The sequence below is a fragment of the Ylistrum balloti genome, unplaced genomic scaffold (genome assembly GCF_031769215.1).
Source record: "Ylistrum balloti isolate Yb309-2 unplaced genomic scaffold, AGI_CSIRO_Ybal_v1 Utg369686, whole genome shotgun sequence".
Taxonomy (NCBI): Eukaryota; Metazoa; Mollusca; class Bivalvia; order Pectinida; family Pectinidae; genus Ylistrum; species Ylistrum balloti.
The window spans coordinates 577696-604750 of NW_026781924.1; the positions used below are offsets into that span (position 1 = coordinate 577696).

General features: G+C 35.2%; 1 protein-coding gene across 1 annotated transcript in view; it reads left to right on the forward strand.

Annotated features, from left to right (window-relative positions):
• The window catches only part of LOC132564996 (dystrophin-like), a gene marked incomplete at its 3' end in the record, with an annotated part of 240840 nt that overhangs the window by 68890 nt on the left and 144895 nt on the right, over positions 1-27055 (forward strand). The window contains exons 12-22 of the mRNA XM_060229602.1: positions 5601-5745; positions 9088-9178; positions 10279-10517; positions 10735-10914; positions 11420-11689; positions 12652-12739; positions 14468-14709; positions 15282-15435; positions 17971-18143; positions 18479-18694; positions 23986-24099. Of these exons, the coding sequence (XP_060085585.1) occupies positions 5601-5745; positions 9088-9178; positions 10279-10517; positions 10735-10914; positions 11420-11689; positions 12652-12739; positions 14468-14709; positions 15282-15435; positions 17971-18143; positions 18479-18694; positions 23986-24099 (1912 nt within the window). The remainder of the gene's footprint in view (positions 1-5600; positions 5746-9087; positions 9179-10278; positions 10518-10734; positions 10915-11419; positions 11690-12651; positions 12740-14467; positions 14710-15281; positions 15436-17970; positions 18144-18478; positions 18695-23985; positions 24100-27055) is intronic.

Here is a 27055-nt window from a genome sequence, read left to right on the forward strand (position 1 = left end):
ACTGACTCTGTACTATAGTGGTAACATCTGAGTTATCTGATTCATTTGAAATATCTTCTGCCAGTTATAATATTGTTTCATTTTATTTGCACACATGTTTTTGATGGAGGGATCTGATATGTTGGGAGTATCAGAATCTTTTCCATACAAACATTTAGCATCTATTCTGTAATTCCTTCATAGCTACCATCTACCTACCTTTCCCATTTTCTTGAAAAAAAAATAAAATAAAAAGAAGCATTCAGATTTGACTGCTTTGTTTCACCCCTAGACTGGCCCTTCTCAATGGAATATTAAATTTTGAATGAAATCGTGCTTCATAAGGGCAATAAGCCTTTGTAAGAATTTAGTCAAGCATTTCTTTTCAAAGACTTTCTGGGCTGGTAGCCAGTCTATCTAGCTGCACGAAGCCCCACCTACATCTATATGACCAGTGTTATGTATATTTACCCGTAGGTACTAGTCACATAGTGCAATTTAGTGTGGTTGAGATTCCCTATCTCACCCACAGGTGTGTTGTTGTGTTAAATATAAGATGTTGTTTTCTGTTTTTGTTTTATCAAGTAATCCCCTCCCCCCTCCCTCCATCCCTGATGTAAGCCTGCATACATTTTCCTCCACCTCAATCCCATGCATTGTCTTTCAATTTCGGAAACATATTACCTGTGCCTGTTACCTTTATTTGTAGATACTCATCTCTCTACACTATACAGACCTGGTTCTGGCAGTGTTTAACTAACAGAGCTTTACATTTCCCCAATTCATATCTGATGTTGAGGCTGCATTAAAGATGGTAGAACCATGAAATGGTCCCTGCTATCTTCTTCTCCTTATCTTTTTACTCTATCACCACAATTCAACCTGCTTCCCTATCAGTGAGGTGTTAGAAGGTTCTGTGTGGTAGGTGAAGGTTATGGAGGGGCTATATCAAGCTATTGGCTGCCAAAGGGCAGGTAACTCTTGATGCCTGCCACATGCCATTTTGGAGTGTCAGTGACCTGGGCATAGCATGTTCAATTTGTCTTGTAGGGTTAATTATAAATTTGAGATATGGGGGTATCAGTTTGTAAGTATATATAGTTTGCTGGATACATGCCAGGCAGTTTTAATATAGGAAGGGTTAAATATCTGTTTCTGTAGAAGAAATCACAGGGATGGGTGTAGTGATTTCAGGTGAAGTTTGCAGGGTATTGGATCATTAGCATTACTTATAGAACAGGAGCCTGGCTTTGAGTTAGAAGTTCTTTATAATTTATAGTGTTGTGTTGCCAACTTGGGAGAATTGTCTATAAAGATCTTGGATAATAATCCGCAACCAAATATAAGCTGTTTCAGTGGGGTAGGATGATGGATATTGTTGTAGAAAAGACAGTAGGGCTGTATCAGTGCATGCTACAACTGTTCACTGCTTGTCAACAACCTGCATGTTATTCATGCGTGGGTTTGTAAAGTACACATGACCTTTAAAACTGACAGAGAAGAATTGAAAAGATGTTTCGATCAGGGTTTCAACCACTAATGTAACCTGTTTCCTTTACTCCTCCTCTGTAACAATGCCATTGTATAAATCACCACCCACACTCCTCTTCCCTCATGTAAGGAGCTATACCTACAAGATTCTATATACTTGTTTACTGTATTTTCCGCGTCATAATTCCCAATGGTATATAAGCCGCACTGGTATATAAGCTGCACTGGTATATAAGCCGCACTGAGATATAAGCCGCACCCTTGATGGTGACCACTATTGTTGATGTTTAATATAATGGTAACAGATAACGGAAGGCAGTTCTTACAAAGTGATAACTGTTACATTGACAAATGTTCTTTGATATAACAGACAATGGAAGGCAATTTATCGTCATTGAAACATTTAATAAAGTTTGCAAATGAATTCTACACAGATAATTCTTTATCTTGTTTATGTATTTCAAAAAACTTAAAATAGCAAAAAACAAACTCATTTGGCTTGGGTGCCTTCACAGATTGTCTATGCACAGATATAGGGCCTGATGTTACGTATGGTTTACTAAACAATCTCTCCATCGCTGTCTGTACTGTTAAATATTAATGAAAGCCATTGCATGCTGAACGAATTCGTATAGCCCCATATTATTTCTTCTTGTAAATTACACAAAAGCATTCATATTGTAAGCAAGCATAGCTGTCATTCTAGAATTTGACCTATAACCTAATGACCTGTTGATCCTAGGATGCAAAAGGCTATTGTAAACTTCTGTTATGGCTATGAAGTAACTGTGAAAGTCTAGAAGATAGTATTGTGATACATATTTAAAGGTAAGATTAGTTAAAACCGCAAGAATGTTATTTTTATTTAAATATTCAAAAATCCTGGATATGATAGCAATTGATGGTTCAAGACAATCTATTTCAGTCATGAACATGTAATGAACAACTACGGGTAAATAAACTCTCCATCTCGTACTGATGTACTGGTACCCTTCTTGTATTTTCTTTTTGTTTTTTTTCCCGTCATGCTTTTTTTTTTGTCTAATGTAAGCCACATTGGCATGTAAGCTACATGCCTGACTCGCAAGGAAAAAAGGTGTGACTTATTATCAGGAAAATATGGTAGATTAAGCCCAGTTCAGAGACCCCAGCCCTTTGTAACTGTTTAAGATATCCAATTTAGAGTTATTCCCCCTTGCCAATATTATACTCTGTTTTGTGGTAATTTCAACAACTCTAAGTCATTTGAGTTATCCCCCTTGTCAGTATGTGGACCTGTTTTGTGGTTATTCCATTACCTATCCTCCATTTGAGTTACCCCCCTTGTCAGTATGTGGACCTGTTTTGTGGTTATTCCATTACCTATCCTCCATTTGAGTTATCCCCCTTGTCAGTATGTGGACCTGTTTTGTGGTTATTCCATTACCTATCCTCCATTTGAGTTATCCCCCTTGTCAGTATGTGGACCTGTTTTGAGATATAACACCTCTTACCTGTTTTGTGTTGTATGATCTGTCTGTCAGCCAGGAAGGGCTGTACTACACTTGTCCTGACTTATTACACTAATGAGTCTATGTAATTCACATTTCACGCCAAATTACCTGACAAGCGTGTGAGTGAAACAGACACCACAGCCTCTTCACCCCAGGTGCTTCCTTCATTATAGACATGCTTTAATGTGTTAAAAGTCCCAGTCTTCAAACATAGCTTAGTAACTAGTCAGACATGTTTAGTCCATGTGAGGCTAAATCATAGTAAATAGTCATACATGTTTAGTCCATGTTAGGCTAAATCTTAGTAAATAGTCCGACATGTTTAGTCCATGTGAAGCTATTTATAACAATCAGTCTCATATTCATTAGTCTAGTAGAAGATACAAGTGGTTTCCGTTCTAATGACTTAACTATGATCTATTACATACTGTTAGTTTAATCGTAAGTGCTGTCAGGTTTAGAGTGTTCGGTCCCTCGGAAGGCCACCTGTCACTGACATCTTGAGATCCCCTATCTTGCTATGCATGAATATAGTGTATATCTAACATGGTGGATTTATAAAAAAAACACACAATATATTACTCTACAGCACAACAAATCTCTCTTAGTGATTGTGATGATCATTGGGGACAGAATATTTTACAATAGTCATGCAGGCAATTTATAATCAAGGAAATAAACCATTCACAGCTAATCTGTACAAACGACCCATTTACTTTAAAACAAAACCATTTCGCTTGATTATAATTAGGAAAGAAAAGTACCACATGCAATTAAATTTGTATTTAAGCTGTGAGCTTTTGTCAGATCAATATGCCAAACCAAACTCACAGAGGGCACAGATATTATTAGCATTGAAGTTGGAAGAATTTTTTTCAAAATGCTGTCTGGATTTTTTTTTTTACACAGAAACAAGGTTTATCCATTGTTTTGCAATTGAGGAGAAGGTTTGGGGTTTGGAAGGGGGGATTTGGTATGAATTGAAGAAAAAAAGATATTGTCAATGTGTACTGTTCTGAAGCTACACTGACAAAGCATTGGTGTGAAAGTGATTGTTTATCACTATTCCAGTTATACATGCAAATCCATTAGCATTCAACCGTTTTCGAGATTCAGATCTGTTTCATGGAAATGCTTAGATGTGTTTACATGCACTCGATATTTTTTGAATGATGTATTTTGATAGCATTAGGGTTATCTACTTTGATTGTACAGGAAAGCTCAATTATAGCTTTTGGTGTTTTAAGTATTAATCTTATCTTAAACACAGTTTAAGATTGCTGCTATCAAGCATCAGGCAGAAGCTTGTACAGATAATTTCAAAACTGAAGACAAATCATTTTGAAAGGAATTCAAAATCAAATCATTTAACTGCTAATCTTTCAGTTTTATGCATTGACAGATGGTAGCTAAAATTTAAGATTTCATATTCAAAGATGTAGCAAACATAATTTAAATCAAATTTTTATTCTGATTCTTAAATGAGAGAAAAACAAAATTACTATGGTATGGTTAGGGACAAACAACAGCTACATAATTGATTTTGACTTGTGATGCAGAAAAATGTTAACGTGCTATTTCAGGCAGCCCACTCCCTAATTTGAGTCAAAACCTTTGTGTTGGCCTGCGGGCTTTTTGCAGGATAAAAGCAATACTTAGATTAGAAATCAATTAGGATCAACATTGTCTTTAATGTTTGAATTCAAGGTTGAAGGTTTAAGTTCAAGGTCATAATGACCATCACTTATCATGTCAGACAAGGTATTATGAGTAATCATTGGTAGAAAACATCACTAAACTAATGATAAAGAGGAAGATTGTGACATCATGGAGGAAATGGTAAGAGTGTCTATGTTTACTTTTGATAAGAGTTTCCGTTTCATATGGTGTTTTGACCCAATTTAGGTGGATCATGTGGAACTCTCTTGTCTATAGTTAGAAGGAATTGATGAAGAAGAAGGACTTAAATGTGTGTACAATTATTTAATATAGTGGTATCATTGCTGTCAGTCATTTAAAATTATTATTTTAACTAAAAACGATATTTTCTGATTGAACAATTGTTAAGAAAAAGTTAAATATCTAAAATTAGATTTTTTGTTCGGTTTGTCTATTTGTTGATTTTAATGAAGTACAGTCTACAAATCTCACAGTGTGTACACAAGTATTTCTCTGGATGTTGGAGCATCATTTGGAAACAAAAGGGCACCTACAAATCTGAATCCCTTGTCATACACACACCATTTACACATGATTATAACTAATGACTGGAATATGATTTTTGATATATAAGAATGCTTAAGTTTATCTTGTTAAAGGAGATTATGGTCATAAATTTATTTATTTTAGAAGAAGGGATAGAATTAAAACAGTTAGATATATTTACAAGATCCTAATTGTTTTGCTGACACAAAAATGAAGACCAAAATATATCTGTTTATGACAGCAGTGTGTGTGTGTGTGTGTGAGTCTGATTGGATCTTATATAATTCAAAAACGAAAAAATATTTTGGTAAAAATAGCAACATTTAGACACTGGTGAAAAAAACGATGTTATAGGTATAGTATATATGTTGTGTATGTATTTACACATGTTTGGTATTACATCATATGGATGTGTATGTTTTGTCATTTTAGTTTACACAAGGCGTTAATGGAACTTCAACAGAAACAGTTGGATGAGCTTGCTCATTGGATGGGCCAAACTGAGGCTCGAATTCAAAACCAGGAACCAATTGGATCAGACTTGGCAGCTATTCGAAAACAAGTGGATGATCATAGGGTAAATATATATCTAATCATAGAGAGAGTAGATGACCAACCTCTACAGTTAAATTGTTTAATACTTATAATGTATATGACAAGTGGTGTTCAATTTTTCAGCAAGAATATACTGAGTCAAGTGGTATCATCACATACAAGGATAAATACAAGACGAAGGATAATCCTGTAGAAGAGCTTAATAACAATTCTCACAACTTCTAACAAAAATTTTTGAAATACGTTTTACAAAGACAGAAACACTCATTGTGATATTGAAGGTTTACAATAAGATTAATTATCTTGACTTGTTGCTTATATCTACTTGTAACAGATATCATGCATAATTTAGTTTAGAAATATTTTTTCTGTACTTCTAACTGCTTGATGCTTCCTAAAGTATCAGAACATATTGATTTTGTGTACATATTCACTTGTATTCTCCTCACCCAAAGTGCCAACTGCCTGACCCTTTCATCAACATTTTGTTCTGGTGTGGTAAATGTACAGACTTTTCTATTCCCATACATAAGGATTTGGGTCAACAGACTCACTTTGATAAAATATTTATGGCAGTGTGAGGTTAGATTTGATTTTACGGTAATGATGGATGATGAAAATAATTTGAAGTTACATTATCAGAATCTCCTAAAGTCACTGTCTGGAAGAACCTTGTATCTGTGTTGTCTTTTCAAACATTTTGAGGATGTAGATCTTGAATGACAAAAAACTTGCCTAAACTTTATGGGCAGCAATAGTGATGTGTCTTCTGTAACCCAGACAACCGGGTGAAGGAAATGGTTGAAAGCGTTAACAAGTTTCTTATGATAAACAAGCTGTCTTTCCGGAATATATTTTATTTCAATTCAAAAAACAAATCCTTCCACAGAGACGAGTTACTGAGCTGGAAATTTCCTTACAGCAAATTGCTGAAATGCTTGTATGTTTTTTTTTCCATTGGATGAGCTATGCAAGAAATCTAACCAATTCTGTGATGAAATTCCTGAAATTTCAGCCTGCAATAGAATCGGAAAAACCCATTGATGAGAACATCTAAATCAGTTTCACAATTTTCAATACGATCTCTTGCTATGTTTTTAATGTTGTTGCTGGTCTCTCAATGTATGTATTTTACAGAAGGTGTTGAAAATCATTCTGTAAAACTTATGAGCTAGAATCTGAAGAGTAAGGCTTTCTTAGCTACTAGGGGACAGCCATTAAAAGTTTGAGAAAATGAAAATACCATTACTGCTTTCATGCTTTATTTCCATAACTTTCATACAGGCTCATCATAAACTTTCAAAACAGACCCTATTTGTGGCCAGAAAAGCTTCATGATTTTTTTAGATATGATATATCATGGAAATAAAGAAGGATTTTTTCCCTATCTAGTAAAGGTAGACTTTAGATATCGGTGATCTGTTTTAAATTGAGTTTTTGTACGCTTTCTTGTGATTTGTGTTAGCATGTTAGGCATTAATAGCCATCCAAAGACATATACAATTAAGATATATGGCAATTAGCCAAGTCCAATAGAGGATCATCAGTACGGTACCGTTATCTGTGTTTAGTTGTATATAAATTTCCGGAATAGATTCCGTTGCACTGGCTGATAATGTCCGTACAGATTTATTTGATTTCCAGTTTATTTACCTGCAAACCTAAATAAAACCATGGCAGATTGAACATTTACATATTAAAAAATTGAAGGAATCTGAGGTAAAGAATCCAAGAAGTGAAACACGAATGTATAAAGGGGGATCTAGAGGAAAAAGTAAGGGGCCCGTAAGATATAGTAAGATATTAGGGGATGAAAGAGGAGACACATCCCTTAGAGAGACTGGAGATAAATTATTAACCAATGAATATTCATTTACTGGTTCCCAGATATCATGATTGGCATTGGGAAAACTGATGATAATTTTAATATTCATGTCGTATGAATTTAATGCTTCCAAATTGCTTGAATCAGGATTCCTGCTAAAATAGGACCTTGACATATAATTGTATTGATATAATGTCGGGCTTAATGAATTCTCTTCTCACCACTTTACAGTACCTTGGACAGAACTTTGGACATAACTTTCCCAATTATGAATCATGTTTGATTAAGTTTGATTATTATTTCACCGCACTTTGAATTTTTTGTTTGTTTTTAAGGTAACAATCAGAAGACTGTTTAAATAGTTATATTTTTATATGAAAGGGGTAAAAAATATTGTGATATTGGAATGTCTGTAGAACTGTGATGTAAACTACCAAGATCTGGTGACTTTGAAGGCAACAGTGTAATATACATATGGTCACTTCATGATACCTTGAAATAGGTTGAAAGATGTTTGTCTCTGAGATCAGACATGGCAGATATCTGTATTGGCCTCTGGCAAACAAACGTGTAACAAATTACACTGATTGTTTCGTTTCTGTTAGGGGTGTTATACTCAAAAGGCATACAAAATAAAATAGGTAGGATATTATTGCAAATAAAACTGAACACCTTGTTGTTGATGGCTGTGTATGTGTACATTCTGCCAAAGTGGTGTCTGTGTTGGCTCAGAAGCTGGCTGTTGCCTTCACTTCACATATCTGTCTACAGTGGCAGTATGATGGCTTAGACAGGTATCAAATTGTTTGATATAGAGTATACACATGAACAGACTACAGATGTAGAGAATCTGATATCAGATGATAAAACATGATGTAGATAAATAAAACTGAAGCAAGGACGATCTTAACGGGCAAATTATTTATGGCGCAATTGATACCTATTTATTTGGTTAGCGTTTTTGTTGCTTGTTTTTTTTTATTTGAATGTTAGCCAAAGTCAAGGAATGATATTTATATATCTTTTTAACATACAAAAGTTGTATAACACATGCCAAATTATGTAATACATCCCTTTCTGTACATTAAGTTTGAAGAAAGTGATAGCTTATTTAAATTTCATAATATAAAAATGAAATGTTTATTTATTGCAAAGAACAGGTTTAAGTTATGAACTGGATGAGCTCAGCACATAACTTTCTTTTGAATTGTCGAAAGTTGATACTTGGCTAATGTTCCATGCCAAAGATATGAGGCAAATTGTGTAATAAATACAAATTATAGAAAACACCATGAAACATTGTAGTACAAGTATTGTTATCTCTGATTCATTGTCCCTTGGGGTTCTAGCTAAAACTACAGCGACATTTATTTTATCGAAATCATCGTCCTTCTTAACATTTTCAATAAAAGGTCACACTGTAAAAGAAGATCTGTGGTGATATATCTTCCAGTTATGATTTTACACAAGATCTGTTAAAAAGTTTTATAGTATAGAAAATGTACTGGTTGTGTACTACATGTTTATTTTTGTTAACAGAAACTACAGGAGGAGCTGGAACAGCAACAAATGAAAGTCGATAACCTGCGAGACATGGTCGTCATAGTAGATGATGAAAATACAGAACAAGGTGAGTGACACAGTTCAGCAACTAACTGGTGTAGCAACTAGATTTATATGATATTGGTAGTGAAAATAAAGAAGTTATAGGTCTTCCCTTATTTGTATCTGCATGGTAATTTTTGTTTTCTGGAGAAATACTTTTATGATTTTGCGATATGATACATTTACAAATTCTACCCAGTGGAGAACATTTTCAGTAAAGTAATGCTACATATCTGACATTCATAAGACTGCATGTAATTTTGTAAAACAGCGATGTAGAACATTACAATAGATACATTTAGTTCTATGGTGTGTGAGGTGATGAGTTAATTTTACAATATGTTGTTGTCTTCCACATACATGCACGTGTCAAATAAAATGAGTTTTACTGTACACAGAAATCTTGTTTGTCATGACATGTGGGTTTGCTGAAAAAATGGTAATTTTACTTCATGATATGAATATAAAAGAAAGATTTAACAGACTGTAAAGATGCTGGACCTGTATTTCCACACATAAGATGGTTTGATAATAAGGCCACTGTGACTTATATTTGCAGCCTATGAGGTGGTTTGATAATAAGGCCACTGTGACTTATATTTGCAGCCTATGAGGTGGTTTGATAATAAGGCCACTGTGACTTATATTTGCAGCCTATGAGATAGTTTGCTAATTAGGTCACCGTGACTTATATTTGCAGTCTATGAGATAGTTTGATAATTAGGTCACCGTGACTTATATTTGCAGTCTATGAGATAGTTTGATAATTAGGTCACCGTGACTTATATTTGCAGCCTATGAGATAGTTTGCTAATTAGGTCACCGTGACTTATATTTGCAGCCTATGAGATAGTTTGATGATTAGGTCACCGTGACTTATATTTGCAGCCTATGAGATAGTTTGATGATTAGGTCACCATGACTTATATTTGCAGTCTACGAGATAGTTTGATAATTAGGTCACCGTGACTTATATTTGCAGCCTATGAGATAGTTTGATGATTAGGTCACCATGACTTATATTTGCAGTCTACGAGATAGTTTGATGATTAGGTCACCGTGACTTATATTTGCAGCCTATGAGGTGGTTTGATAAAATTAGGTCTCTGTGACTTATATTTGCAGCCTATGAGGTGATGGAGAACCAGCTTCAGAACTTGGGAAAGCGATGGGCAATCATCTGTAACTGGACGGAACAACAGTGGCTCCTCCTACAGGAAGTCCTCCTTAAATGGCAGCACTTTTCAGAGGAGCAGGCCATGTTCTCTGATTGGCTAGCTGAAAAGGAGTCTGTTCTCAGTAAGATGAGAGAGTGTGACCTTAATGACCCTGACAAGGTCATTACACAAGTCAAGGATTTAAAGGTAGGAGGCAAACACTGGAGTAAACTGTTATCATATCGTTACTTAGACATATACAATATACTTAGATTTTCACTGATAGGTTTTTAACAGATTTTTTTTGTCATATAACACTTTGAAATAAATAATGGTTCATTTCCCCATATTTCACCAACATGTAAGTTCCTTGTTCATTTTAATGTAAAGAATAATAATCAAGTTTCATCTTATCCTTCACCAGGCCATAGAAACAGATATGGTGGAGCAAGTCCAGAGATTTGATGAGCTAAATGAGTGTGGTCAGCAGATTGTCCAGTACGTGGACAATGAGCAGACTGTCCAACAAATCAGCTCTCAGTTGGAGGGATTCCAGGAGAGATGGGAGAAGCTTGTCCGGCAGATGGAGATGCAGAGTAAACAGGTGAACACTTAAAATTAATTCAGGTGTCAAGTATAGCAGAGATAACCAATATAAATCTTCTTCTTTAGAAACATTATTCCAAGGCTTTGTTTTTGTATTTCCCTCTGTTGATGTTTCATGAATTTACAGGCCTTCTAGGCCTTTTCTTACAAACTAGATTTAGATGTCTTGTTTTTACAACCCCAAAAAAGTAACTAACTTTGATTTTTGATGATGGAATGTCTAAAAATATAATTCAGCCCAAGAATTTTTTTCCAAAGGCTTGTTGTGATGAAGACAGAAATGATAAAACAGTAGAAAATTAATAAACATATTGATGTTACTGCGGGCAGAAAAGCTGATGAAGGTATAATTCACTTAACCATGTTCCAAAGTTGAAATGATCAAATCATTTAATTGCACAGGAGCATTGTGTCATCATAGTAATCAAGTTTTCTTCTGCAAATTTGATAAGTTGAGGACTTGTATTGAATTGATTCACAGTGCTAGTTGTTTTGTATTACAGATTGCAGGATCGGGAGTAGAGTTGAGTAAAGTATCAGTGGAAATGATGTCAGAATTTTCTGCCGAGGGACCACTGAGGTCACCGACGGTGTCATCTGCCAAGAAGCGAAAAGTTGACACTGCAACACGTAAGGAGTATGATTTTGAGATGACTGAGCTGACCGCATGGTTTGAGAAGACAGAGTCTGCACTGGAAATGTTAACTAAGGACGATGCATCTCTCTCCCCGCAGGACAAGTTCACTGTGGAGGAACAGCTTGTACTTGTACAGGTATGGTTAAGAGAACCTGATTTTCACTTAGAAATATACCAGTTCATATGATTACTACCAGTCTCGCAGGTACCCATTTACAGTTGAAACTCATCGTCTATAAATTGCTTGAGCTGAAATTCAGTTTGAGTCGAAACATTTTCCCGATCTTTTTCTTTCAATATCTTTGTAATTTCAGTTTGGATATCTTGAATTTCATTGAGTTTAAACTTAAGTTGAGTTGAAGCATTTTTTCAGTCCCTTTAGTTGTAAAGCAAGGAAAAAGTTATTTCTTGTCTCGAAATTAATTTTTGTCAAAAATTTGACAGGTATTGTGATGATATCAGTCAGTACATACATAGAGTAGAAAGTCACCTGTGTGTAACACATGATTAATTACGGCGTATCAGTTCATCGTACACACAACACGTAGTCTCTTACCAGTTTAATTATCCAATTTGAGGTTGCTTCTTAATTAATGTCACCATCCTGTAGCAGTGACTTACCTACACGTTAAAAAAAGTTTACAAAAAACATACATTTAGCTTGGTTGCGTGCATCTTCAGGAATGATAAAAATGAAACCGTCAAACCAGTACCAACTTTTTGATGAAATCTGGTCCATACAATTCCGAGAGATTAATACGTAAAGGATTGTGATCAGGCAATTTGTCATATTTAGTGTTTGGACAATGAAGCGCTGAAAGAATTTTTCATTGATAGGCCTAGAGTCTAAATGTGTGCGTGATTTGTTACATCTAGTGCTTGTACAATGTTTTCTGTAACAGGTAAACACATTCGAACGCCGCGTTTTTCATATGTGAATTTATTCATAGTCATATTGATATGATCTGTAACTTCATACATCGTTTCTAGTAGCATATCAAAAGCCAATTTTAATTTCATTTTATTAAACTGATATTGCTTGTGATAAGGTGATGATTATACTGATCTGACTGTTTGATAATATTCATGTTTTTACAGGACACAGAAAATGATGTGAAGGCTCACTCAGATGAGGTGTACAAAGTTCTCTCCCTTGGCAGGAGTATGCTGACAGAATTTAAAATGTGTAAGTCATATGTTTCTCTTATGAACTGAAGCAAGAGAGAAGTGATGAAGAATTTACACTGATTTAAATTAAGTAAAAATGATTATAAATTAGCAATTTCTTCACAGCATTCTATTGTCTAGCTCTTTCAAAAACACCAATTTGCTAAGGCCAAGCAGATCTTGAACAGATAAATTCTCCCAAGCTGGGATCTGACCCACAGTGACTGATCATGACAATGCCTCGGTTTCACTGCTTACGGTTTGTCATCACATTTACAGCTGTTTTTTCATCAATATATACACTTCTACAGATTTAAGTAACCAACCAACTCCCGTACCTGTAAATCTGGCAAAAGTTTTTACTATTATGTCAATACATTGTCTAAATTGATCTTGATCAAAATTCTATATAAATTGGTAAACTGCTAGAATGAATTCCAGTTACTTGTTTTTTTCCTTTTTCTTGTGTTTCAATCACCTTCAGTTTATTGATCAAATTCAATATTTTGCAAAATGGAAGTTTGTAACAAGAATTAATTAATTTTTCTTGCTACAACTGATTTCTGGAAATCTTATTTGTGTGAAAGTCTTGATAAGGGATGAAGTTCTTCATTCCAGAATAGTGTTGATTAAGTTTTGTTAAACCTTAGGGCTGAAAGAGTTATTTCCCCTTTCACCTATTTACTCTAAAGTTTACTGACCTGCATCAACAGATTTACTTCCCTTTCTACAAAGTTGCTTGAGTTTATGATGAGTTACACCTGTCGTAAAAAATTTTTTGTCAGTTGTCAGTACGGTTACTTGGTATTATTTAATTGAAATGACAGGAATTTTTCCCAAATCAAATAAAATCATATTGAGACATATCCAGTCAACACGTTTCTGCCTTTCTCTGTTGTTTTAAAATTATAAATGAGAAGCAGATGTTTGAAATTAAGATGTGCTATAAATACTGAAGCTGAAGGCCAGCTGTTCTGTGAGGTGTTACAGGGGATAGTTGTCTGTCCTGATAGAAGAGTTGTATACAAGGTTGGCAGTGTCTGTGGTAAATGTCAATCAACTTCGAAAGGAAATAAATATAATCTAACTTCGTAATCTTGCAAAAAGAACAGAAAGCATTAAATGTGAATATAATTTAGTCTGTGAAATGGGATCGAGTTGAAAAAATATGTTTGAAATCATTTTGTGTTAAGACTAGTATTTGGTTTGAACTAAAAATTTAGATATTTGCAGCTTTTGACGGAACAACATGTAATGAGTTCCACTGAATGTTGGGGATATTTACTCTATGACTTTCTGTTATTATGTAAAGAGTCTGGTTTGTGTAAACGCTGGCTGTCTGCCGCTGTTATTGTGAGGAGGCAGGATTTGTTTGCCTACCTACATATTTTGACAGTTAGGTCTCTGTTTCCTCGGCTACTGACATCAAATTGGGTCAAAATTTGTAGTTTTATATTTGCAATTTTCGTTGTTTCCAGTCTAAGCTAATTAACATTATAACATTTGAATGTTAAAGCTCTGCTAGCACATGTTTTGTAAATAGCTTGGAAAAGTTGTGTTGCTGGCGTATGGAATGTAATTGAAATGTTTGTTTACTACAAGGAAGTGGCTTTGATTTGTTTGAAAAACTTTCGTAGACTGCATTATATAAAGGAGAGCAGTGGCCATTTTAGAGAGTTTTGTGATTCCTACATGTGAGATTATGCGGTCAGACGGTGTAACACGCAGTACTGTTGTTTGTTGACAGCTGGTGAGCCTTTTGATGCGCTGCAGAAGTCCATTACAGAGCTCGACCAGCGGTGGGAACGACTCCACAGGCTGCTGGCTGACACACAGGTCCAAGTGGACCTCAACATGGAGACCAAAAAGTTCTATGACGAACTTCATGCCCTCCAAGAACTCATGGGCAGCTATGAAAAATGGGTCGGCACAGCTGAACACATCGCAGAAGAGGCCACTGAGATCACGAAACAGCTGGAACAGTGCAGGGTAAGTAACTCTAAATGACTGTGTAGACTTGCTGGACAAAAATGATCGGTCCTTTTTCTGTGACTTTTAAAGCTGAATTAAAGAATGTTACTTCTGAACTTCATTAACAATACTGTCTTATTGTTTGCTTTTTAATTTTGAATGATTTAAGAAATGATTTTTATATCAGATTGATATGGATGCTCATATGAACATTGAATTTATTTATGTCTTCAGGTAAACATGCTTTTCATAGATTTTATGTTCCAAAGATTTTTGACACAGAGAAAATATCATCTTTTCAGTGTTATCTTGAATAATTCTTAAGAAAAAGAACAAATAATTTTACGTTTGCCACCCCTAAACTATTAGGTAATTAAAGACCATTTCAAATAATACATAGAAAGAAAATGGCGGACATTTCAAAATATTATTTTCCTTGGCTTGGTCTTGAAAACAGTCATTGCTGACTCTCATTTCTTGTATGTAGACGAGGTACAGACCTATACGTTTAACATTGCATTATTTTTCTGTATGTAGTTGGTATACAGACTTACACACGTAACAACACATTATTTCTGACTGTTGTATAGGTGAAGTTAAAAGCTATGAAGACCAACGAGGATCGTGTAGAACAGATGACGTCCCATGGCAGATCACTGGTGAAGCGGTCAAAGTCCCCAGACCAAATGAACACAGATCTGGATTCCTTTAATGACCGCTGGGAGACAGTGTACAGTAAAATCAGTGAGTATTGACTCAACTTTTTCCTGTTTTTTTTACCTGTCTTGTGTTTTGTTATCATTTCTGCATCAGCAACACCCTCCTGCATTCTCTCCTTCCCTTGGTTAACATTACACAGTGCAATTCTTTTTGGTCGTTTCTGATGATGGACTTTGTCTACATACTGTGGGAGGAAAAATGGATTACCCGAAGAAAAGGGCAGATAACTCCGTATCTTTTCATGTCTGATTGGGGAGTTGTACCCCTGTCATCTAGATGAAAGGCAAACACTTAACCACCCTGTGATGAATGTGGACCTTTACTTAGATATTAGTGCACAGATGTTTCGTTGGCTATTCAGAAAATATATATAGTGAAGGAGTTTGACCTTACATATGTGTTGTAATCAGTCGGATAAGGAGACAGATACATTGTGTGATGTTCCCTACCCATGGTGGTTGGTGTTTCTAAGGAAGCTAAGAAATAGACAGGTCTGTGCTGACATGGTTTTCTCCTTGGACAAGACACTTTACTATTATTGTTCTTGATGGCATGCAATGGGCCTCCGGTATGTTTTCACTGAGGAAGCAACCAGCTATTACAGGAAGACCCTGCCTCAAAGTGACCCTGACTGTTCATGGATGTTAAACCCAGCAAACAAACTAAAATGTCATGCTGTAATGATAACTGTGAGATACCAAGAGCACCTCATACGGATATTAAATATCATTCATTGTCAATCTGAAGCTTTATTGATAATCATACTAAAGACACCTCGTTACAAACATATCAATGAACAGGATGTTACACCTCCAACAGATGTTTTAAATGTTGTGCTTTTGATATCATTTGATTTTTAATTAGATGGAAGCCGTTATTGTGTTACTTTAAAAAAAACAAAACATGAAAATATAAATTTGAATTTCCTTGGAGTGTAAGAATTGAAATTGAAAGCTAGTGTCTATATATATTGAACACTTGAATGCTAGTGCATGATCACCATATGTATATAGCTAAGTACAGCTGTTACATACAAATAGCGGATGGAATATGTTGTACCTGTCTTTGAGATCAAAGGTCACAGTCATTTCCTCATCAGCTGGAATCCAGGGTTCCTCTATCCATATATTGGCTACCTTAGTGTAAACACTTGTGGATAATATCTTTAGGCGTAAACATCATTGTGTATGATTTGTATTGGACAGTAATATTCATAAACAAAAGCTACAGATGTTTATCATTTCATTCAAATATGAAACCAGGAAGGGGAGAGTGTTATTATTATAATTTTTTTTATGAAATTGCTAATAAATTTTTGCCAAAGGGAGAAAAAAAAAAAAACTTGTTCATAATTCAACGAGTTTCTAACAGAATTTTCGTCTTTACTGGTACTTCCTAAATGAATTACTGGTAAGCAATTCTTCTTCGATCAGTGCTTCTGAATTTTGTCAAGGGCATGACTTTCATACTACTGTCAAATTTTGCATGTGACTATGTGTGCCCTATCAGAGGTAGCAGTATTGTGTACTGAAGTAGAATCTTGCAGAAATGTCCCTTTGTTTACAATATGTTACTGTGTTTATGGAATATCTAGAACACTACCTCACCTGATTGTCCAAATTGATTTAATAGTACCTCTTTATATGACAGAGCATTGAACACATAGAAAGGATTTCAATTCCAATACACCTTGTATCTAGAGTTATAGCCCTTTGTCCATCTTCTGTCACATAGTCGAGGTGATATCGGCTGTGCTTTCACCTACAATTCCTATATTCTGTGTGTAGGTAGTACATGGTATGATGGATTCTGCAACAAAACATTAAGGATTTAAACTGTAACACATAGATGTTGGTTGTCTGTCACTATGTCTGGGCTAACCCATAACTGTCTAATTCTGTATCTGATTTCCTCTTGGTGTGGTGTAGTGTTGTAAAGAATTAGACCTCATTCCCAACTACATACATGTAATGTTTCTTTGTTGGTTTTTACAATGAGGGAAAGGATGGAATGCCAACACCAAGGGTTCCGTATTAGATGTAGCAGTGTTGTGTACTGAAGTAGAATCTTGCAGAAATGTCCTTTTGTTTACCATGTGCCTCGAAACCTTCGTTGTTGATGCTCCATCCTCTCCTTTTTTTGTATTTACCTCCCTTTGATGGAACTCTTGTAGAATACGTTTTGGTATCTATCTAGGTTTCTGACACAGATACATTGACTGACCATTCCCTATAGGATGTTGGATTGCCTTCACTGTATTGGGATACCATTACTTATATAGATTGTGTTGGTTTTTGTGACCAAACTTTGTCTAGAGACAGTGACTATAAATAACTGTCATTTTCGGGATACAAACAACATTTGAGAGAAAATACTTATTCACTTTTGATGTGTTGTAGATGATCTGAGACACAGGTTATAGTTCATTTAAATTTCTTTCTTGCTTCTGGATTTTTGAAGATTCTAAAGGAATTAAACTGATTTTTACTTTGTGTTTTAATTAATTCTGGTATAATCCTGCTCAAGAAAGTTCATGACCCATGATTTGTCTCTCAACAGGTAAACGCCAGCAGCATTTATCTGATGCATTGGAGAAAGCGCCACCAAGAACATTCTTGGAGGCAATGGGTGCCCTTCTGAAATGGCTTAGTGATATGGAGTCCGTCCTGGAAACAGAGAAATTTGTTATCACAAATGTTGAGGTGCTTGACACCCAGTTACAACAGTTCAGGGTAAGTTATCTCCCTTACGCTTTAAGTTATTGCCCTTCTATTAGCTGTCTTCCATTTGTTTAAAATTTGTATCCTCTTTGTCTGTATTTCACACATTTTTCTTTTTTAATATAGTTGCCATTTGTAAACATCCTTTTTCCCCTGAGTTTAATAAGAATTTTAATGATTTACATCTGTTTTTGTGTTTTGCTTATATAAAGACACAACCTGTATAAAACTAGAGTTAATTACAGAATTTAGACTCCCTAGACACTAGCTATCTCTGTATAAAGGCTACAGTACTGACACCATTGTTTCCAGTAGTCTTAAAACATGTCTTTTTGCCTCTTACACAGTCCCTTCAGACTGACCTGCAGGACCACATCAGCAGCCTGGATTACATCAATAAAACTGGTCAGGATCTACTGTCCAAGGCACCGACTGAGGATAAGGCTCGTAAACTAGAAAAGGACCTGAAAGGCCTGAACTCACGCTGGAGCCACGTTTCCTCAGTGATAGATGAACGTTTAGATAAGCTCGAGCGAGCCATTGGTCAGCTTAAACAGTACCAGGTATGGATTGGCAAATAATACTTAATCAGAGAACATTTTGATTTGGCTGGTTATCGTTTGTTTAGAATAAGATAGACATAACAAACCACTAGACAGTAAACACTTGTGATACCTCCACCATTTGTTGGTAAAACTTCGTGAGTTCTGATTTAAACCTTCCTATATTGTCATAATTTTGTAGTGAGAAACCATGTCTTATTGCTACGTTTGCCTTAACTTTTGAGTTGTATGGACTATAAATTTGAGAAAGAACATCGCAAATACACATTCCTGTTGCGTTCCTGTACCAGGAATCAAACCTGAGTCTACGTATACAAGCCACAGCGACCCGCTGTTTTTTCCCCTGAAATCTCAACCTGAGACTCCAAATGCTACAACCTGTGGGATTTGGTTGGGTTTCAATCTGAAATAATAGGGAAAATTCACATTCCTGTCAAGTGTCCCAACCAGAAATCAAACCCCGGTCTCCAGCATGATAATAACCTACCCTATCATTTGATCCAAAGAAGCATGCTCTATCAGCTGAGTGACAAAGACCATATACAACACTATATACAAGCCACACTGACTTGAATACAAATCTTTAGGTCGTCTGACCGAAGGGTCGAATGACCTATTGCGATCGCCTTTTGTTTGGCGTCACCTGTCGTAAACATTTTCAACATTCTACATGTCTCATTGAGCTGAAACTTACCTGGAATGATCGTGACATGATTCTGACCAAAGTTTGTTAATTTCGGGTTGGTCTTAAATCCAACATGGCTGCCATCTTGAAAACACTTTTTCGACTTCTTCTTAAGTTCAAAATTTGAAATCTTGTATTTTATGTCAGATGACCGTTAAGGCCCATTCTGCCTCTTGTTCATGAAAAAGGTTAAGGGGAATTAGTTTCAGACCGTAGTTTTTGATTGATCAGAAGATCAAAAGTCTTTAATACTTGTTAATGATGTTTCTGTCGTAGGAATAGAACATTCACAATGACTTATCATTATATGTTGAGGCTCAAATTTATATTTGTCTCATATTAAAGTACTCATTCTGGTTATGTGTAGTGAGTTACTTTCGCAGGAATGTTATTTTCACAAGTTACGGTACATCAATGTGATCGTAAAACTTAAATTCAATCTGTGAAATAATGACATTTATATGTTATTTGTCAATTTACATCCAGATTGGGAAATTTGATTTCGTTAAAATATAACCTGATCTTTTCAAGATAAAGTTGCCGAAATTTTGAGCAATGAAAATCACCAGCTTTATGGTGCACTGAATTGTTCAATGTTTTTATTACGCTTCATCTACATTGTCTTTCCGTCTGATACTCATCAAACTTCACCATATGGTATTTCCCTGCAATAGATCATGTGACAAAAATTAGGTAATGTCACTGTTACCTCTGATAGTCGTCAAACTTCACCATGTAATATTTCCTTGCAATAGATCTTGTGAAAAATTAGGTAATGTCACCGTTACCTCTGATATTTGTCAAACTTTACCATATAATATTTCCCTGCAGTAGATCTTGTGACAAAAATCAGGTGATGTCACCATTCCGAGTTAGAAATTGCTGAGGCAGACAACAATGGCCACAATAATAGCTGTCATTAATGTTTACGTCATGTGAAATAAAAAGTTTATCGCTGTTGAAGTCGGGAAACTTGGCTATTTCTTTCTTTTGATCGATAAATTTTTGTACAAAGCAAGCTATAAACATACACAAAAACCTTTACATGTGTTGTACCATATTTTAGATTCCAGTTTCTTTTATAATCTCCTATCATAACAATAACTGAACGGTTTGATCCCAAGGTAAATATTGAATTTCAAGCACCGTCTGCAATGAGATTATGCCAAGTACCAGTCGTCAATGAGATTTTCATTATCATCTCAAGTGTTTAGAATGTGTTTGTGTATGCTGATAGGCCAGTTATTGAAATTAATTGAAAATTATTTAATTAAGGAAATGAAATATAATGTATAGTATTGATCTTTAATGTTGTTCACTCTTCTTGTTACTGATTTACTAAATTAGGACTTGTATTCTGTGATAACCTTTTCACTGATTAATCGTACGGGGGCCATTACCGAATCACCACATGCCAGACTGGAAGTGACAAGGTCGATAGGCACTTGATCTCTGTCTGTAAATAGCTCTTCATGAGCATCGAGCGATGCTTGCTGTCCGGAAGGAAATGTTTATAGCATTTACTGTACAAACATTGATGCTTTAGTCTTTTTTTCGATATATCGATGTTTCCTTCTGGTCTAATTTGTTTACTTAGTAACTATATATAGATGAAAATACGATAGTTTGTGTGTGAATTGTCGATTTGAGCTGGCAGCAGAAAATGTCAATAGATATTTGATTGAAAAGGACAACATCATTAATGGAAGAGTTTTTTTTTTTTGCTGGTAATTAAATTGTGAAGCGCAGATTGGGCCAGACGACATAGACATCTCGACCTAGTACGGGATGTGTGATGTCAGCACTATTTATGTCGATAGAAGAGAGGCTGATTTTATTGGTATCGTAGGAGATCGTGAGGAAAGGGTTACAGTGGCTATATAATGGTATTATATACCAGAGAATGGCTTTCTATATAGGCCTCCTAGGTTCATTGGGATGTTTGCTGAATTGACCGAAGTAATAGAAGTCAATAAAAAAATGTCTGGTGTGATTTATAGCTGTGAGGTTGGGTAGGCTATTTGTTATATCACTAACAGATATGATTTGTTCAGAGATTGTTAAATTCGGTCTGGTAGTATAAAAGAATTTTTTTTTTCGAAACACTTTATGTCATTCCTGAAGCATATGTCTAAACAGGCTTGTGCTAAGGATATAAAGACACAATCTCTCACACATCTGATGAGATTAACTTTAAGACAGCGTGTGACCTGTGGTTTCTTACGTTTGCGAAGGCTGATACCTTAAGTATGATTATTGTATGAAGTAGTTGTAAATTATAACAACTCTAGCTATCAGTAGAAAACTCAAGGACTCGCACATAATGATATCAGCGTAGAACCATAATACGGAGTGAAAGTCTTTGGCCAGAGGGTACACTTGACCGTTCAAAAGTGTCTGTCATGTTTGTACTCTGCTGACCAGTTAAGTGGATTTAAGTTTGTGTTTTTACTATATCTTATACACATAACTGAATGGAACATATCAGCTAGGTGTTGGACAGGTAAACGAGGTAGTACGAGATCTAGCTACCACCTGTTGGGAGAGTTATAAAACTTCTATTTTACAACTCCTGGTCATCATCAGCCTATAACAACCCATTCATGATTATTTATGAATGAAACAGTGCCTGTTGAGTTACACATCACTTGCTGTGTGAGGAAATTTAGAAAAAAAGCTGTGTATAAATAGATGTACGGGACAGAACATTGTGATAAATATAGCTAGTGATGCAACGGTATATGTAGCTACAGACCTGTGTTCCTGTTAGAGGGTTTTTACATAACACATCTTGTTAACTGTGACAAGAATTTCAGAATCCTCACCGATAAATCTGGAAGTTATTCGTTGTCAGTCTCAGTATAAGGAGAATCTGTATCATTTTAAGTTTGATCAGGATCTTTTACTGATGTTGGCTATCAAAAATATGGCTACCACCCAGGGTAAGTGAACACAAGTTTGATTACTTTATATCTACAGAGTTCAATTAGGGAAACAGTTTTTCTTCCCTGATTTTTATCAGAAAGCAGTTATTGTTCCGATTCATGAAAATGCTATTTTTAGATATAGTGTCTAGCCGTGACTGTACATGTTGTATAATGGGATTAAATTCATAAGTAATGAGGTCAGTTATAGTATTAGATATAGCATATTTAATGTTAAAAATAGTGTCTGCTTCTTGACTCCTTGTAATAATATATTTATCAAATTTGATTTCATGGGAATAATATCTAAGTTTCTTTAAACATTTTGAAGTCCATATGCTAACTAAACTAGAATCTAGATTTTATTACAAAAGATAAAAATAGATCTCTGGAAAGAGCTGATGCAGTTGGACAACTTGTAGGTGGTAGTCAGTGTGTGGATGTGCTTCTGTTACAGTTATAAACTAGTTATACAGGAATTATGATATTGTTTTCTCATATGCACACAGTGTATGTAATGCAGCATAAGAACCATCAATTATTATTTGCATACCTGGTAATTATATCTTGCATTCTCATTGGTTGGATTCAGGTAGTATGGAGATGAAGGATTTTAGATTTTGATTTCATTTAACTAGATTTCAAAATGGGAGTTAAATTATCTTCTCATTTTGTTTTCATTATTTGTCATTAAAACCTGCACATACACTGTACTTGTATCTAAAAATAAATTGTGGTGTGTCCCTTTGTTTTCCCAGTGCTGTAGAACCATACAGACATCTCTACTGTTATTGTGTGTTGTAGAACCAGACAGACATCTCTACTGTTATTGTGTGTTGTAGAACCAGACAGACATCTCTACTGTTGTTGTGTGTTGTAGAATCAGACAGACATCTCTACTGTTATTGTGTGCTGTAGAACCAGACATACATCTCTACTGTTATTGTGTGTTGTAGAACCAGACATACATCTCTACTGTTATTGTGTGTTGTAGAACCAGACATACATCTCTACTGTTATTGTGTGCTGTAGAACCAGACATACATCTCTACTGTTATATTGTGTGTTGTAGAACCAGACAGACATCTCTACTGTTATTGTGTGTTGTAGAACCAGACATACATCTCTACTGTTATTGTGTGTTGTAGAACCAGACATACATCTCTACTGTTATATTGTGTGTTGTAGAACCAGACAGACATCTCTACTGTTATTGTGTGTTGTAGAACCAGACAGACATCTCTACTGTTATTGTTTGTTGTAGAACCAGACAGACATCTCTACTGTTATTGTGTGTTGTAGAACCAGACAGACATCTCTACTGTTATTGTGTGCTGTAGAACCAGACATACATCTCTACTGTTATTGTGTGCTGTAGAACCAGACATACATCTCTACTGTTATTGTGTGTTGTAGAAGCAGACAGACATCTCTACTGTTATTGTGTGCTGTAGAACCAGACAGACATCTCTACTGTTATTGTGTGTTGTAGAACCAGACCAACATCTCTACTGTTATTGTGTGTTGTAGAACCAGACAGACATCTCTACTGTTATTGTATGTTGTAGAACCAGACAGACATCTCTACTGTTATTGTGTGTTGTAGAACCAGACAGACACTTCTACTGTTATTGTGTGTTATAGAACCAGACATACATCTCTACTGTTATTGTATGTTGTAGAATCAAACAGTTGGACTCAACAGATGGATGGAGGAGATGGAAGTGTTCCTTCATGCTGAAGATCCAGCTACTGGTGACATCCCTACACTCTCAGCTCAGATGAACGAAAGCAACGTAAGTTAACATTCTGTGGACATCAAACATTTGTGACCTTTCACCTTTATGAAGTCAAAGTGTATGACAAGAATCCATATACATTTATCAAGCCTTTGTTCAAGTATACTGAAAAAAAAGGTAACATTGGTGATTTTAAGTTTGTGTTGAACCGACATCCATAAAGCAAGAAGTCTGTATTTAATTAGCAAGTAGGTAGGGTAGATAGGTTGTTGAATTGTTTTTGAAATGAATGACCTTGACGTTCAATAATTCATAAATATAGAGAATTGTAAACGTGATGAAATTGCGGCTGTTAAAAGCTATGAATTGTGTTTACAACGTCTGAAGATAGAAAAAGTATTGTGTAATTCTATTTGGCCTGCATTGTTGATGTATCATCATGTTAGGAGGAAGGACTGTAAGATCGGTTTAAATTACCCAATAGCCTGCTCTGAAGGTCACAGAAGTCAAATATGTTGATATAATGTGTTGATAATGGAGATTTACCTGCTTCCTTGTTGCAGCTTATTTGTTGTTCTAGTAAATGACCTTGACACACTAACAATTTCAGATGATTCAAGCTATTAATTTATTTAACAGCCTTTTGGCCTTTTCAGCCTTTTGTACGGGCAAATGACATTTAACAAGCACAGACAAAGGACTGCACTTTATATCTTTGTCGGAAAACGACAGTTCAATAAATAAAGATTTTCCATAAAAAATTAATGGAATGTTACGAATTGAAATTGTACACTGTTATTATCGACCTTTATCAACAATTAGAGTACAGTAATGTAAAATATCGTTGAGAATATCTTTAATAACTGTAGAACAGTCTGTTGAGTCTCTTCAGGTCTGTAACTTGATTATTTGGTTTACGTCCCCTTGTTACAGACATTTTGTGTTACACATGTTGCTCCTGTCTTCTGGCATGTTGTATCCGATCCGTTTCCAAATTGAGTCATTATGATGATGAAAGTTCATACAATCATGAAATGCAACAATTTGAGGTTTTTCATGTAATTTTTATGATGTAACACCTTCCATAACTTTAGTATTTAGTATTTATGGTCATTATTACTGAAATGAAATCCAAGAATGAGTTCACTTTGCTTCAAGTTTACAATTACAAATGTAAAAATACAATATATTACTTATTACTAGCTTCAAATCAACTAATTTCAAGACCAATTCATTTCTTAAAAACCTTTGATTTTCAATTTTTCTTCAGACAAATGAAATGAATGTGCATCTTGTAGATACACAGCAAATTCATTTTCACAATTCATGTTTTTATAAGTATCACCCTGATAAATATATATCAAACATTCAAAATTCTAAATTCTAAATTGTATTTTGCCTTCGAATCCTTAGCTTTAATATACAACGTTTTCATTTTGATACCGGCCATGGTCAGTATCAATGGGATTATTAGTTATGCTCCCTTATAGACCACATGTATGGTGTTCAAATTTCCTGGAAATGGCACAGAAATTCAAAACAGTAAAACTGTTTTCTAATTAAAGCCTAAATGCATGACCATAAGTTGTCTAATTCTCAACCTTTCAATTCTGTTCATACATAACTAAGCGACAGGTAAGTCATATATAAGGTCCTATAAGTCCTACAGGTAATCTTTGGCAAGTTGCACCTGTGTATGTATAGCATCAGGTATGTTGTGGGAGGACTACTTTACAGGTGTGTAGGTAAGGGTCACCATCTCACAGTGGTAGCCACTGGAGTATGTAGGCAGACTGTGCACTACACCAATAAGACCATGTGATGATCTGTGTTTTATTGTGATGATGAAGTCTGTTTACATACTGCTGTGATGTAACTAAACAAACATGGAATTTTTAACCTCCGTGTAAGACATACGCTACATATTACATCTGTGGTTTACCTTAAGTTCAATTCATGCTAAAAAAAAGCCCCTTTGTTCGCTAGGGATTTATCAATCATCTATAACAGATACTTTGCAGATTTACAATAACCTGAAAACGATTTGAAGATATTGTTACTTTACTAATTTCTTAGATTGAAACTCTTTTGTGAAAGAAGTCCAATTAATATGTGTTAACTTTAAAAAAAAGCACACACACTCAAGTATTAGGGTTGTATAGACTGATAAATAGTGGATATACATTATATTCTACCTCTGATAAACCTACCATTGGAAAAACTGAAGATGGTTTTTATTCAAATTAGAGAACAAGTTAGGAATCAATTTTAGTTTCTTGCTTATGTAAACAAAATCAAATCTTTTTTGTTTTTTTGTTATTGTTTACAATTTCTGTCTTTTGTATAATTCTTGAATTTTCCACGGGAGCATTGTTTATACTGAATCGTTTCACCTCCAGAGGGTGTTTATAGTCAGGTCTATAAGTACGTCTCATCCGTCTGTGGCATGTTCCCTCAATTAAAACTTGTCTGTTTTTCTCTCCAATTATTTTCTTTGTCTGAGTCATGTTGTAAGTTTATAATAGATGACTGGCGTGATCGTGAGAGTTTTGTCAGAGGTGATTTCATGTTTACTGTATGAAACCTGGGATAGAAAGATGATAGTTACACACCCTCTAGTTTTGGCAGCCTTTCTCTCCCTCCTCAGGAGTTTTACATCCCTTCACATATTTTTTCCTAAGAAAGGAAATAATTTATTAGAATATTTACTGACAGTTCAATTAGTGTTTGATTGCCATTCAGCTTGGGTTTTGATTTTGAGTTTTTTCATGTCTCGATTCCGTCCTTCCTCTTCCCTCATTAGTGTGATAAAAACAGAAATAAAGAGTAATAAAGAAAAGAAGTTTGCGATGATATAATAGTAAAGTTGTTGCTCTTTAGTAAGCATCCTCAACCATTACAAATTTAGACAGCAGACAGAAATATGAGGAACGTTTACATTTATCGTCCATAACCAACACTAGTTCCGTGTATGATGAACACCTAGAGTGTTTCTTTAGTTAGCTGTCCACCC